The 14477-nt window shown below is 41.8% G+C and overlaps 1 protein-coding gene across 2 annotated transcripts; it reads left to right on the top strand.

Moving 5' to 3' along the window:
• The first annotated feature begins 2224 nt into the window (after positions 1-2224).
• UBE2I (ubiquitin conjugating enzyme E2 I) lies at positions 2225-13598 on the top strand. Of its 2 annotated transcripts, none has more exons than XM_027891942.1 (7): positions 2225-2413; positions 6172-6250; positions 6486-6569; positions 9878-9950; positions 11464-11573; positions 11745-11824; positions 12939-13598. In XM_027891942.1, the coding sequence occupies exons 2-7, from the start codon at positions 6185-6187 to the stop codon at positions 13000-13002; spliced, it is 477 nt and encodes a 158-aa protein (XP_027747743.1). In that variant the 5' UTR covers positions 2225-2413; positions 6172-6184; the 3' UTR covers positions 13003-13598. The 2 variants fall into 2 exon arrangements, with proteins under 2 accessions (XP_027747743.1, XP_027747745.1); XM_027891944.1 differs by lacking the exon at positions 2225-2413 and adding an exon at positions 2575-2657.
• Positions 13599-14477: the final 879 nt, after the last annotated feature.

The following is a 14477-nucleotide window of genomic DNA, read 5'->3' on the forward strand; positions in this document are numbered from 1 at the left end:
TCAGGTTGGTCAGACGTGACCTGCCCTTCCTAAACCTTTGCTGGCTGGCTCTGATCCCTTGTCCATCCTGTAGGTGCTGTGTGATTGCACTCAGGATGATCTGCTCTGTCACCTTGCCAGGCACTGAGGTCAGGCTGACAGGTCTGGAGTTTCCCGGGTCCTCCTTCTGGCCCTTTTTGTGGATCAGCGTGTCATTCCCCAACTTCCAATCAGCTGAGACCTCCCCAGCGAGCCAGGATTGTTGGTAAATGATGGAGAGCAGCTTGGCGAGCTCTTCTGCCAGCTCCCTCATCACCCTAGGGTGGATCCCGTCTGGTCTCATGGACTTGTGTGGATCCAGGTGGCTTTGTAAGTCACTGACTATTTCCTCCTGGAACACAGGGGGGCTGTTTGGCTTCCTGTCCTCGTCTATCAGCTCCAGAGGCCAGTTGTCCTGAGGGCCACGTGTCCTACTGGTGAATACTGAGGCAAAGTAGGTGTTAAGTACCTCAGCCTTCTCCTCATCCCTGTTAATTATGTTTCCCCCCAAGTCCAACAAGGAATGGAGGTTTTCCTTGTCCCTCCTTTTGTCATTAATGTATTTATAGAAGCGCTTTTTGTTATCCCTGACAGAAGTAGCCAAATTGACTTCAAATTGCAATTTTGTCTCTCTAATTTTCTTTCTGCATGACCAAGTTATAGGTCATCCTAAAGTCATCCTCAGTAGCCAACCCTATTTTCCATAGTCTGTAAGCTCTCTTTTTATCCCTGATTTCCTTCAGAATCTCCCTGTTCAACCAAGCTGGTCGTCTACCCCACCGGCTTGCCTTTTGGCACACTGGTACAGCCCGTTCCTGTGCACTCAAGACTTCCTTCTTGAAGCACGTCCATCCCTCCTGCACCCCCTTGTTTTCAAGGGTTTTTTCCCAGGGTATGCTCTGGACCAGTCTTCTGAACAGGCCAAAATCTGCCCTCTGGAAGTCCAGGGTGGAGGTTTTATTGGTGGCCTTGTATCCCTGAGTATTGCAAACTCTATTATTTCATGGTCACTGTGGCCCAGACAGCCTCCGGCCATCACATCTCCCACCAGCCCCTCTCTGTTTGTAAACAACAGGTCTATTGGGGCCCCACCTCTGGTAGGTTCATTTACCAGCTGGAGCAGGAAATTATCCTCTATACACTCCAGGAATCTCTTAGACTGCCTCTTCTCTGCCGTGTTGAGCTCCCAGCAGATATCTGGCAGGTTGAAGTCACCTACGAGAACAAGGGGCGGTGATTTTGAGACATCTGCCAGCTGTTTGTAGAATAATTAATCCCCTTCATCATCCTGGTTGGGTGGTCTATAATGGACTCCCATCAGGATGTCAGCCTTGTTGGCCTTCCCCCTGATTCTGATCCACAGGCACTCATCATTGGTGACCTCAAGTTCTACAGAGTCAAGAGACTCTAACATACAGAGCCACCCCTCCACCTCTCCTACCCCGCCTGTCCTTTCTGAAGAGCTTGTAGCCATCCATGGCAGCATTCCAGTCATGCGAGTCATCCCACCACATTTCTGTGATGGCAGCCACATCATAGCTTTCCTGCTGCACAAAGGCTTTCAGCTCCTCCTGTTTGTTGCCCATGCTGCATGCATTAGTGTACATGCACTTCAGCTGGGCTGCTGATTTTACTCTTAACTCAGGCTTTTCATCCCTGGGCTTCTTTTCGGAGAGCCTGGATTCAACCCCTTCCCCCTTCAAACCTAGTTTAAAGCCCTCCTGATGAGCCCCGCTAACTTCAACACACGCTATGAGGAGGGCTCATTCAAATCTACGTGATTAGTTATTGAGACAGTCAATTCTAGAGTTACCATAACCCCTGTGGACTCTAATAGTACCCAGCACACAGTTCCAGAAGCACCGACACAGCGGAGGGCCCGGCCAGGTAGAGCATCCCGGACTAGATATTCCTCCATTAAAATCAGAAATATAACTCAAAAGACGAGATCAGAATGTGACTCATACTCTGCCACTAAAAATGCGTTCTTGGGAACCGAAACCAACCAACCACCTTCCAAAACCCGAACGGACGCAAACCCCGCAAAGGTATCGCGGACACACTGCGTGGCCGGAGCCCGCCCCGCTCCCTCCCATAGGTCGCGCTGCCTGCCCATCACCAGAGTAAGGGCCCACCCTCAAATCAGAGGCCTGGCTGGGCACAGTGGGCGGGGCTCGGCCAGACGGCGCGCTCCCGCCCGCCGAGGGACTGGGTGTTCTCAGGGTGTGGGCGGGTCCCGCGGCGTCGGAGGTAAAGGTTGCCCCAGTTTTCAGCTGGAACTGGCGGGAGCTAGGGGTGCGAGGAGGGATCGGTTCTGGGAGAGTCCCGCTTGAATTCCTGCCGGCGCTTCGTGCTCAGGCATCGTCCTGACACCTCTGGGTCCTGTATCTCGAGGGTGCGTAAAACGTAGCGAGTGGGGGGGGGAATCGCGACGCGGACGGGTCGGGCCGAGGGACATAATAGTTCTGTCACGCTCCGCTCTCGGGCGAGAGGGAGGGAAACTCCGGAGTGGAGACAAAAGGGGAGGGGGGGGGGGGGGGGGGGGGGGGGGGGGGGGGGGGGGGGGGCGGGAACATCCGGGTCATTCGCGCGGCCTCGATCCGGGACACGCGCGGCGGCGGCGGCGGCGGCTCCTCTCGGTGAGGCCCGGCCGGGAGCGGGAGCGGGGCCGAGAGCGGGGCCGGGAGCGGAGCGGGGCGGGTGTGGGCAGGGCCGACGTCTCCTGCCTGCGGCGGGTCGGGCCGGGCCCGGCGGCCACAGGCGTGCGAGCCTGGCGGCTCCTGCCCTGCGGCCGGGCCCGGAGCGCAGCACTACCCGCCCGCGGCTGCGAGTGCCCCGCGCGTCTCGGTGGCGGAGGTCGCCCAGGAGGGCCGAGAACCTCCGGGCCTACGCGAGCCGGGCCCGCCCCGCTGGGCGCTCGCCCGGGATCAGCGGGCGGGCCCGGTGTGCCCCGTGCAGGCCTTGGGCCGTCCAGCACAGAGCCCATCGGCGCGCGGCATCTTCTGTTGTTCTCCGTGCGGCTCCGGTCGCCGCTTGGCCTCTTCAGCCCTTTTCTTGCCGCAGGCAGAGAAGACTTTCTATCCCAGTCCAGAGTTGGCTTTGATTAAATCTCAGCCCATGGCTTTCTGCACCCTTCTGAAAAATAAAGTCTGTACAGTTTGGGAGCAAACTATTCCCATAATAAGTTGTTTGTTCCTAAGTTAGTATTTAACCTGCGAAGTAAAAATTTGAGGCTGGTAATCTGAACGTTTTGGGGTTTCCTTCTTGCTGTTTAGAATTAATAAGACCTATTGGAAATTCTTGAAACTTATGATGTATTTAGATATATTATGTTTTTGATGTATTTTTTTGATACATGATGCTTTTGATGTATTTAGAGACTTATCTGTGGCACTGGAATGGTTCTTTGCAAGAATTGCATTTTGTGTGTGGCAGGAGGTTGTTCCCTCCCATAAGAGGATGTAGATGGGGAAGATGTTCTGTAATGGAACACAAAAGTTTTCGCTATGATAAGTGTATTGGGATTTTTTTGTCCTTTTTCCAAAACAGGCAGTAATAGCAGCAGGGATAAGCAACTGAGTAGATTTGGAGGTTTCAGTTAGCTTTCTGAATTGATAGGGGACACTGCTACCTCTTAATGCCAGGGTATGTTTGGGAGATTAAACTCACAGCGTGAAAACTGGTCTCTTAGACTTGTGTGGCATGTACAGGGTAGGGTTGATAGACTTTTTCTGATGCAAAATTATTTCCAGTGATGTAGCACATAAATAGATTGGGATACAGAGAGTAAATATTGGCAGTTTAACAGATTGCTTTTGAGGGGGTGCTTACCTAATGGGATCTTAATTTTTGAAATCTTTCAGTCTCCTCTGTCTAATCTCTATTTTCTAGTAGACTGTGATGAGGTTTTAGATGCTTTTCTGCCCATGTCAGTATAATTGAAGCCTATGGAAACCATATGTGTGAAGCCTGTTGTCTCTCTCATACACTGAAACTTTGGATGTAGCCTGTCAGTGCTGAGCTAAGTCAAATGCCTCAAGATTTGAAAAGGTATTTGTAGAACATAAGAAAATCTTTAATGTACTAGGCACAGTATAGTGCATAACAAATGCAGGATGCATGGCCTGAAAACTGAGGGGTTTGTCTTGAGAAGTTACTTGATTGGCCATATTCTGTAGGACATACACTGGTTATATGCCTTGTGAAAAACTGACATTTCCCTTGGGGTACACGTAATTAATTGGCTGTTAGCCACAGGAAATGGAATTCATGTATTTGAAAGCATCCTGTAATGTGTCTTTTGGCAGAAAAGGTAGCTAAGAGTATTTGGATAGTTTATAAGCAAAAAATAGTTTTCTCAAACTGTGATGGGAAGGTTGGTATTACTGGACCACCTAGTACTAACAGAGCAACTGAAATCTTGCTCTATAGTCAGCAGTTTGTTTACATCTGTTGCAAGTGTGTGGGCTCACAGAATATTTAAAATTATTCCCTATATAATTTGGTTAAGGGAGAGGGGGTTTTTTGTTCCACTGGTACCTTTTTCTGTGGCTCTGCATCTTCTGCATGTGAACAGGCTAAAACCCAAAGTTGTGTACTGTTTGTGTTGACTAAGTCCTGCAAATCTCCTGACATAACTCAGATACAGGTGCATATGTTGGGAATTCTAGAGGGAAAATTGGACAATATAGGATTTTTGTATGTGCAAGTTCACTGAGTGTTAATGGTCCCTTTTAAAAAGCTTTATCTGACATTAATTTAGTTGCTAGTTTGAAGGTGAAATTAGGGATTATGGCCCTGCACGCAGAACTGACTGTAAAAAAGAAAAGAGGAAAAAAAAAGGTGGAAGAAGGGATTTGAAAAACCCATTGTCCTAGGAACTGCATAAAGTGCTTAATCTGGTGCTTTTAAAGAGCTACAATTGATATAGTAATTGTAGACTGCAATACTCTTATAAGTAATCTACATGTTGAGAGATTGTAAAATTTTGCATAATGCTTAGCAAATATTTGTTTCAATAGAGTGGTAGTACTACTTTCATTAATTCTGAGGTGGTTAAGGGTTCGAACAGTAAGAGAGCAGTAAGAGTTCTACTCTCCTGGCTGTCATAAAAGGTTGTGAGCTATATGTGGAGTTGAGAACAAATTGGCCTGACTTCTCCCACTGCCACTTATCAGCTCTTAGGGTGGGTAAAAATGCAGCTGGGAGGAGGATTAAAAACCTTCATTGGTGATTATTTTGACCATGTAGCTAATGAAACCGTGAGTTTAGATAGTTTGACAATGAAAAATAAACTCTTGCTTTGAGTACTGTTCTGGGTAGATGGAGAATCCTCCCCTGTATTTGAAAGCACCACTCGTGCAACCATCATGTCTGGAACTGCTCTGTGTCATGCAGCAGTGACCTGTGCTCTGCATGTTTCCTCTGCAGCCTTGGTCACTGTGCTTGGCTGTTACTGAGGCAGTGAAGGTGCGGAGATATCATTCAGTTGATACTGGAATTGAAAACCTGTCTTGTGGAATGAGCCACTGGTTCTTCCTTAGCTCAATTCTGTATTGCTGTCTGTTCCTGCTGTTGTCTAGAAGTTGTATAGTGGCATCACTGCAAAAGTGATGTGACTTTGCTAAGTTCTGTGCCTGTGTTGCTTTTGTGTGGAATAGCGGCTTTCAGAAGGAATTTACCATAAGAGTAACATTTCTTATTCCCATTTGCCAGAAATTGGAGAAGTACAGGTGTTTGCCTGCAGAAGAAAACCATTCCTTATGTGGTGTAGGAAGGAAATAAAGACACGTTTATCAGTTGCACAAGTAGGAGGTCTGAGCACCCTTCCCATTACTAATAGAGTTTGTGTTGTCAAGCTGCTGTCAAAGTTGCTTCTGAGATGTAGTTCAAATATAAAGCAACTAGGTAAGGATAGAATTTTGTAGGTCAAGTCCAGTAACTAAGAACTTGATGACACGAGGAAACTTGATGTTATTCCTGATGTTAAATTCTGCATCGCGTACAAAAACGTGTCTTCAGTTTAAGCAGTTACAGAACTGAAAATCAGAGACCAAAATAATTCCTAAGTGAGCAGGGCTTATAAACAGATATATAACGTGTTGTTTACAAATAAGTAAAAGTTTATGCTAAAAGCAATTACTTTCGTTTTAGAGGGACTCTGAATATGTCTGGCATAGCTCTTAGCAGACTTGCACAGGAGAGAAAAGCCTGGAGGAAAGATCATCCATTTGTAAGTATGAGAACTGCCAAATTTCTGACTCTGCAGCTGTTTTGGTGTTCTGGTGATGATTTTTCTTTACCCTGATGGGATTTCTTTAAAAAGACTTTTTTTTGCTAAAAAAAAAGCTGCTTAAAAACTATGTAGTGCAAAAAGAAGTAACTCTGTGTAAAGATAAAGTATGTCATGAAATATTTTAAGTGCATCTTCTGAAATCCTCACTCTTTGGCTTTTTGCCTTAATTCAGGGATTTGTAGCAGTACCTACAAAAAATCCAGATGGCACAATGAATCTAATGAACTGGGAGTGTGCTATTCCAGGAAAGAAAGGGGTAAGACTTACTGTTCTCCTAACTTCTCATTTATGGTGAAAAGTAGCATAAATCTGCTCATGCATTACACCAACAATAGAGAATACAAATTACATTTAGTTTAATAAAAATGTCTGGATCCTGCTGCTACTTTAGAATCCAAGTGCAGTGGGGTGAGAATACTGGACAAAATACACCATGAGCCTCTTCAACCTGACCACCTTAAGAATAAAAGTTTTCAAAGGAGTGTGTAAGAATCTTGGATTGAGCAAACTGGAGATTGTCTTCTGCTTCATGGTAGGGTTTTTTGTGATTTCTGTTCTTACTAAATGTTGTTTTAAGCCCTAAATGTTGAAAGTAATTACTACCAAAATGTTGCCTCTGCTGGGTTAACTGCCTCTGCTAGTTAATAGTGAGATCCCTCAGAGAAGTGCACCGTTTTTGTCTTTTTGGATTTCATGGAAAATAATTTGTGTTATTTACGTGGAATCTCATTGCCTTCCATTTTATGAAACTCTCTTTTTGTATTGGGGAAAGAAGATAGAGCTCTCTCATGATGTTTCTTTTTGTCTGATTTCACTTGTGCTTCTGTGTCCTTTTCCTTAAAATAACAAGGGAAAGGAAAAAGTCTGTAGAGACCAGAATTGTTAATTTTTATCAACTTGATCTGGTTCTGGAGGACAGGACAAATGCAAGCTTTCTAATGAAAATAATCATTAATGTGTGAAACTTCTTTGATTTTGTACACTGTCACTATAAAAGCTCATTCTAAGCAGAATTTTTTTTCTATTTTCCAAGATGTTATTTGGCATGTAGATATTAATCTTGAATTCATTGGATGCAGTTGTTTCTTCTGAGATACTACTATTAATTAGTTGGGGGTTTGAATTCTTTGGGTCTTCAGTGTTTTGCATTGGACATGGACTTTTCTGCCTTGCAAACTTGCGTAAATTCCCTAATGATCTTGTTTCTTAGATTCTGAGAAGACACTGTAGGCAAAATCTGCAGCTTCTGTATTGCTGCCTCAGTTTAATGCTGAACGTGGCATTGCTGTTACAGTTACAGCTTAGTTTTAGTAGTTGTCTGCAAAGCTCAAGTTCTTAAAGAAGCACCTACAAATAATTTAACAGTGTAAGGAAAAACTCATCCCCTTGTGTTCTGCCAAAGCAAGATTATCCCTTATAATTTATGTACCTTATCAAGATGTCACCTTTAAATACTTATGTAAAGTTTTCATGCCATACCAGATCTTCATTCTACTGCTTTGAAGTTTTGTAAACCACAAAACAGAGCAAGACCTTAGAGGTGGCTTCTTGCTTACTAGAAAATGTGTCACGCCAGGAAAAGATCAGTTATGCTGATATGATTCCTACTATTAAAAAAAAAGTGTTTTTACTCAAGTATAAATGCTGTCTCTTTAACAAGCAGCAGCATGACTTGCTCATCTCTACGAGACCAAGCAGTCCGCTATTGCCTTTATGCTTTGCTGCAGCTTCTTTCCCTGAGATGAGTAGCTGAAACCACCAAAATGCTTTCTTGCAGCCAGATCAAAAATAGAAGTGGTGTTAGTCCTGGGTTGGATATCTCCATTCACTTTTTTTTGACAGCAAAGTACTTGTGAACTACCTAGAATTTGACTCAAAGAACATCTGCAACTAGCCCTGTAATGCAGCGTGGTGTTGGTGACACTGCTGTCACACCGCTTCTTAGTGAGGCCTTTGAGTGTCCGTTCTCTTTCACCCATAAAGTGTGTTGCTCTATGAGAAAGATGGTAAAAACTTTGTCGACTCTTCTGGTCCTCCTCCTACTTGAAGAAATTATTAAAAGCTATTTGTCTTCCTTTGTGACTGAAAGCAAACAAAACCGGTAAAGTTTATTTTGTCAAAAAGCTCCTGTTTCCTAAAGAGGGACTCCTCTGACAAAGTATGGAGAATAGATTTTTCTAGTTGTTGACAACTGACTACAGCAGTTTAGAAAAAGTTGCTTAAATACACTATAGCAAATGTCATCAAACTCATTCACATTTGAAAATGTGGTTATCTTATTATTTCCTAGTATGGCTTTTCTGCAATTCTAGCTTGAGGCTTTGCATAATGAATACTAGTGACAATGGAGTGGTTTTGTTTTTTCCCTGTGGATTATTTGGGGTGTTCTGTTTTGGTGGTTTTTTTTTTTTTTTTTTTTTTTTTTTTTTTTTTTTTTTTTTTTTTTTTTTTTTTTTTTTTTTTTTTTTTTTTTTTTTCTTCTTTCAGCTAAAAACCATGTAATTCAGATAGGAAATAATTAGGAATTTTTTTCCTAAGGTGCTCTTCAAACATATCTGTCTGCCTGTGAGGATAAGATTTGATCACTTTTTGCTCATAAGATGTGAGACCATCTTTACTCCAGTTGTTTTAATGAATGAACTCAACATGCATTTCCATTGCAGTGTTTACAAAGCAAGGACAAGTTACAGAGAAGTGGTCTGAATTTTACATCTGTAATAATATTTTTGTATTTCTACACTTTTTACCAGAACTCAGTTTGTCAGAAGATGGGGTCTTTTCCTTGTTTACATATTTTGTATATTTGAGACAGCGTTTTTGTCTATTGCTACATGTTTTTTCTTGTTTAGATGACCCTTTTGATTAATACTGTTGTACTTGCTTTGCTCTGTGCCATGATAAGTGCTCCCTCCTATCAGTGCTCTTCCTGGTTTTGGATATGGATAAAGAGCTTCTTAGAATTTCTGTTTTACAAAAGATGGAATCTGAGACTCTGTGCTACCAAATGCAGACAGGGCTAGTTTAGACTAGTGAACCTCATGTAACTGTAGTAATACTACAGTGCTGTCCACATTTTTTGTTCATTTGTGGTTTTATTTGCCACATTCTCATAAGGCACAATGGAAGCCCATTACATCCCCATGCGTAAGGGGTGTACCCATATCCCATCTTCTCAGACTTAAGTGGGGGTACAACAGCCCCTTCTTCATTGCATGTGTATATCATGTAAAACTTCAGAAGTATTCTGTTCTTATGTACTATGAAAATTTTACTTTTATATGGAATTACCGGCAATGATCCTGACTCTTATTGATGACTCAGCAGCACTTAGTAGCTGTAATCAAGAAAAAAACTCCTGCTTTTCCACTTCAGCTTCTTACATAGTAGAAGGGGGATAACTCCCCTCGATGTAGACAGGGTGCTGTAGTGTAGGACAACTCCTTTCTACTGCATAGCAGAAAAATGTCTTGTGCTTTGCTTGAGAAACCATAATCTTGGTAAGCTGTTTTCCACAAGCTTGACTTTTCCTTGCTGTAACCTAAACTTTACCTTAACTTTTTATAGACACCATGGGAAGGAGGCTTATTTAAACTACGGATGCTTTTCAAGGATGACTACCCTTCTTCACCCCCAAAATGTAAGTAAAATTACTGAAAACCGTGGGTTTGTTAGAGCATTGTTGAACTAATGCATGAGGTTCTACAAATGGTTATTACTTTCTTACAGTTTTTTGTTTTGGTGGGTTTTGTTTTGTTTTGTTTTTAAGGCACACTGCTTTGCTTCTCCCCCTTCCCCCCCTCACCACTTTGCATTAAAAAAGTTGTGATGAACTCAGTTAAGTGCTCAGTATAAAAAATTGGGAGGGGAGGGAGATTGCTATGTGGGTTTCCTCAGAGTTTGACACAAGCATTGCTTGAAGTGTTTACTACATGATCAGCACTTCTTGGAAGCTGGTAGGTAGGGTTGCTCAGGCCAAATCCCTTTGTGTATTCTTACTGCTAACTTGGTCTTCTCAAGAACTCAGAAGACAAGAACTTAGTGAAAAAGAAGGTTCCATGACTTGAACCTTATAATCAGCTTGCTCTAAACAACAAATTGTTCTTTTTCTGCTCCTGTGCATAACAGAGATCTTCAGATACCTAATTTCCATATTAAGTCTCATCACATTTGCATATTTCAGCTCTATCAGTTGTTTTGGCTACTCCTTTTGGTTGTTACCACCTAAATACATGTGACAGAGGGGGAAACGTCCCTTTTAACTAGACAATATTTAAGGTTATTATCTTGAGAAACACCAGTTATCACATCCTGAAACTGTTAAATGAACTGTCATGCCTTAAAATAAGCCACATGTATATGTGACTGGTAAGATTCCTTGACAGTGCAGCTTCTGAGGTACCACTGAACTTTACTGAACAGCATGATTGTTATGTCATGTGAATAGTGTGATGTCGGATGAGAAAATTGCACTAACATGCAGATATGTCATATATTGATGAAGAAGTGTTCATTGCTTTACTCAAGATGGTGGCTGTTACATTTAAGTTCTGTAAAGATTAAAAGAAATGCCAGAATATAGATTGAGTGGCAGAAGGAAAGCTGCACAAGCCTTAAGTCAGTCTTGCAACTTAAACTTGGTTCCTCTTGTTCAGTGCATCTTGATAACACATAGGAAAAGTGAAACTGAAAGAAATGCTAGAAACTTAAGTCTTTCTTGTATGAAACTTTCAGTTTTAAAGGAAGAAGAGGAAAGACGAGTGAAGGGCCGTATCTTTCCTTTATATAGTAGTATGTCAGGCTGAAAAGGCAGGATTCAGTTTAAAAGATCATTATCACAAAGCTACTACGAATTATTTTGTCAGTTTCCATTTCTAAACCAGAAGATTACTGGTCAAAATTATTACCTTAGATTGCCTGGATTTATACCACAGATGTGATGGAGTTCCTGCTTTAGGTGCAGGATGAGCCAAAAAGAAAACTGATATTAATAGCTCCAGAAATCTGTGGGGCTTTTTCTTGGAGGCATGGGGGTGTCTTTTGCCAGTGTTGGTTTTGGGGGATTTGGGGTTTTGTTTTCCCCCACTGATCTAATCCAGCTCTCTGATCTTCATCTTAGCACTGCATGCGAATAATTCTCTCTTCTTTATCAGGCAAATTTGAACCACCGTTATTCCACCCAAATGTGTATCCTTCAGGCACTGTGTGTCTCTCCATCCTAGAGGAGGATAAGGACTGGCGGCCCGCAATCACAATTAAACAGGTCATTAGTTGTATTTACACTTACTCTTTGCCCTTTTATTTGCATTGTGTGCTTATCTGATGTGAATGTAAGATGTTCACTCTATGTTTCTACTGTTGATTTCTATGGTTACTCAGTGAATATCTTGTAGTAATGTCTATGCCTATGTTACTTCTACTCCTTTTTCCACAGATCTTGTTAGGAATACAAGAACTTCTAAATGAACCAAATATTCAAGACCCAGCTCAAGCAGAGGCTTACACAATTTACTGGTAAGCATCTTTGTGCATTAGCTTGAAAGCTGTCATTGCGTACAGCTCTCTGTTACTTAGGAGCATAACATGCAAATGCTTTTAGGAATGATCAGGAGAATTCTCTTGCCTTCATGACTATATCCTGTGGAGATGCCTAGACTGTGCTAAACTTGAACAAAATGGTAACCTTATGGTAACCAGGCTAGTGGAGCTTTTGATAGCAACACAGCAGCAATAAAGTGTGAAGACTCCTTCAGTTAATTATGAATCTCATCCTGGTTCTAACCCAGCACAGAATCCCTTCCCCTAAAGGCTGAGTAGTAGTAATGAGGCATAATGGTGTCATGAGACCAGGGTAGAAGAGACTGAATTAGGTGACAAGTAACATTTATCAGTCTTGGAGTAACTTACTTCTTACTTGAGTTCCCTCAAGTACTACTTGCTTGTTTAATCAATCCTGTTGCAATTATGGTACACTTAGTGAACTGTGTTGAGCTATCTTTTTTTTTTTTTTTTTCCAACTGAAGATTAGGATCCTAACCCAAAGCTGTGAGTCAAGGTCTGCAGAGATTCAGGCTGAAATTACCACACCATTATTATTTTCCCTTTTCTTAAAGAGTAGTTCCATTCTCTCTCCACAACAGTAAAGACGATACTTTAAAATCATTTTAAGTCCACCAACTGTTAGTGAACTGCTCTCATCAATGACTTTGTGCTGTTAGGATACTGTAATTTGTTGTTAATGACCTTAATGTCTTAACACGAGCGAGGAGTGGAAAACTTGAGATGAATGAGAATGTTTGCACGTGAGGTACAGCTGGCCTTGAGAAAGAGCAGGCACAACCCTGTTTGCGGAGACAGAAATAGTATTAAGTCAGGTAGTGCAGTCATTTGACAACAGGTGATGTTTGAGAAGTGATGAGTTGAACAGTACCATACTTCTATCCAAAGCAAATTATTAAAGTAATGGTCCAGAAAAGCTTTTAATCTATTGTAGTGTTCAGTGAATTCCTATCTGATGGTTTGGCCTTCAGCAAAGACTTATTCTTCTATTTCCCTTCAATATGAAACTAACTAACTCTCTAATATGGGCTCTGATTTCTCCAGCTGTAATTACGCTTTCTCTTTTCAGCCAAAACAGAGTGGAATATGAAAAGAGGGTTCGAGCACAAGCCAAGAAGTTTGCACCATCATAAGCATTTGTCATGCAGCATCTTAAAAAGGAAGGGATTGGTTTGGCAAGAACTTGTTTACAAAACTTTTGCAAAATCTAATGTTGCTATGTACAATTAATATCCACTTAGGGGAGGGGGTTGTATGTGTGCCATTTTCCATATTCGCCACTTGTATACAGTTCTAAATTTGCTGAATTGCCCCCAGTTTTTTCATACAGGGTCTCTTCCTTCAGTCTTTTGTATTTTTGATTGTTATGTAAAACTTGCTTTTATTTTAATATTGATGTCAGTATTTCAACTGCTGTAAAATGATAAACTTTTATACTTCTATAAATTCACTAGTATCTCTAGTTACTTTGCTATCTGATGCAGGCATGCTATAAAATGTTAGAACTGTATTTAGCCTCTAGCTGGCTGTATGAAAAAAATCATGCCCTGCACCCCCTTCCCTCCCTGAATTTGTTTTTTTCTATCTTTCAGAAACTAGGGTGTTATTGCTTAAGAGCCTCCAAGATCCAAAGTTAGCCAGCATCCTTATTCTGCATCACTTCCTTTGTGTTTATATGGCATTCTGTCTGTGTTGCTGTTTAGAGTAAATAAACTGTTTATATAAAGGGCTTTGTTTCATTTATCTTCATTAAAATGACTGAAAGACTGCCATTTAAGTGGCTCTAAATACAATTCAGTGCAAGTCCTGTCTGTAAGGCCTATGGTGCTGCAGTTACCTTTTGTTTAGACGATGTCTTCATTTGTTTTCCCTGCCCCAACCCCCAACATGAATGTGGCCCTTCACTGTGTGGTATCTGCAGCAAGTCACCTCTGATCAGTTCCTTTAGGCAGCACACAGAATTCTGACTCACTGGAAACCAGTTGCTTACTGTGCATCATCATGGGATCAGCAAACTGGTATGACCATGTTAGCATAAGCATTAGACTGATACGAACAGTAACAGAAGCCATCCAAGGAATTTAAGGGAACCTACAGAAACTGGAGATTTTAAATGGTTTTGTTTATCACATAATTCTGTGCCTTGTTCCATATGTCAATGTATATAGCTTTTAGGAAGAGGACGTGATCTATGCAATTACAGTTCCCTTCTGTAAAGGAAATCAGTTAAATTATGTAAGTTATTTTCATGTATGTCAAGCTGATATGCCCTCTATTAAACTTTCACTGCCTTTTTTAATTGTATTTTTTAGTCAAAATCATTCTGCAAAACAAATTGTTAAAAGCTTTGTTCCATCTGAGCTATAGTTCCTTCAGGGCTTTTGTTATTAAAAAACGGCTATTGCTCAAGACTTAGGTTAATCTAAGTGTTTTACAGCTCAGTTCCCAGATCTGTTTTGCTTGTCTGCATTTTGATTACTATGGCTTTATAATATAAAAGTATTCCTCCAAATTAGAATTGCTAACGCCCTCATTATTCTCAGTCCTTTAAAAATTTTGTAGGATTGCTTTGTCCCTGTCCAGAAATGCTTGTTGAAACAGCTCATTT

This window comes from Empidonax traillii, unplaced genomic scaffold (genome assembly GCF_003031625.1).
Source record: "Empidonax traillii isolate 1590-97213 ecotype Southwest subspecies unplaced genomic scaffold, ASM303162v1 scaffold335:size599443, whole genome shotgun sequence".
Lineage (NCBI taxonomy): Eukaryota > Metazoa > Chordata > Aves > Passeriformes > Tyrannidae > Empidonax > Empidonax traillii.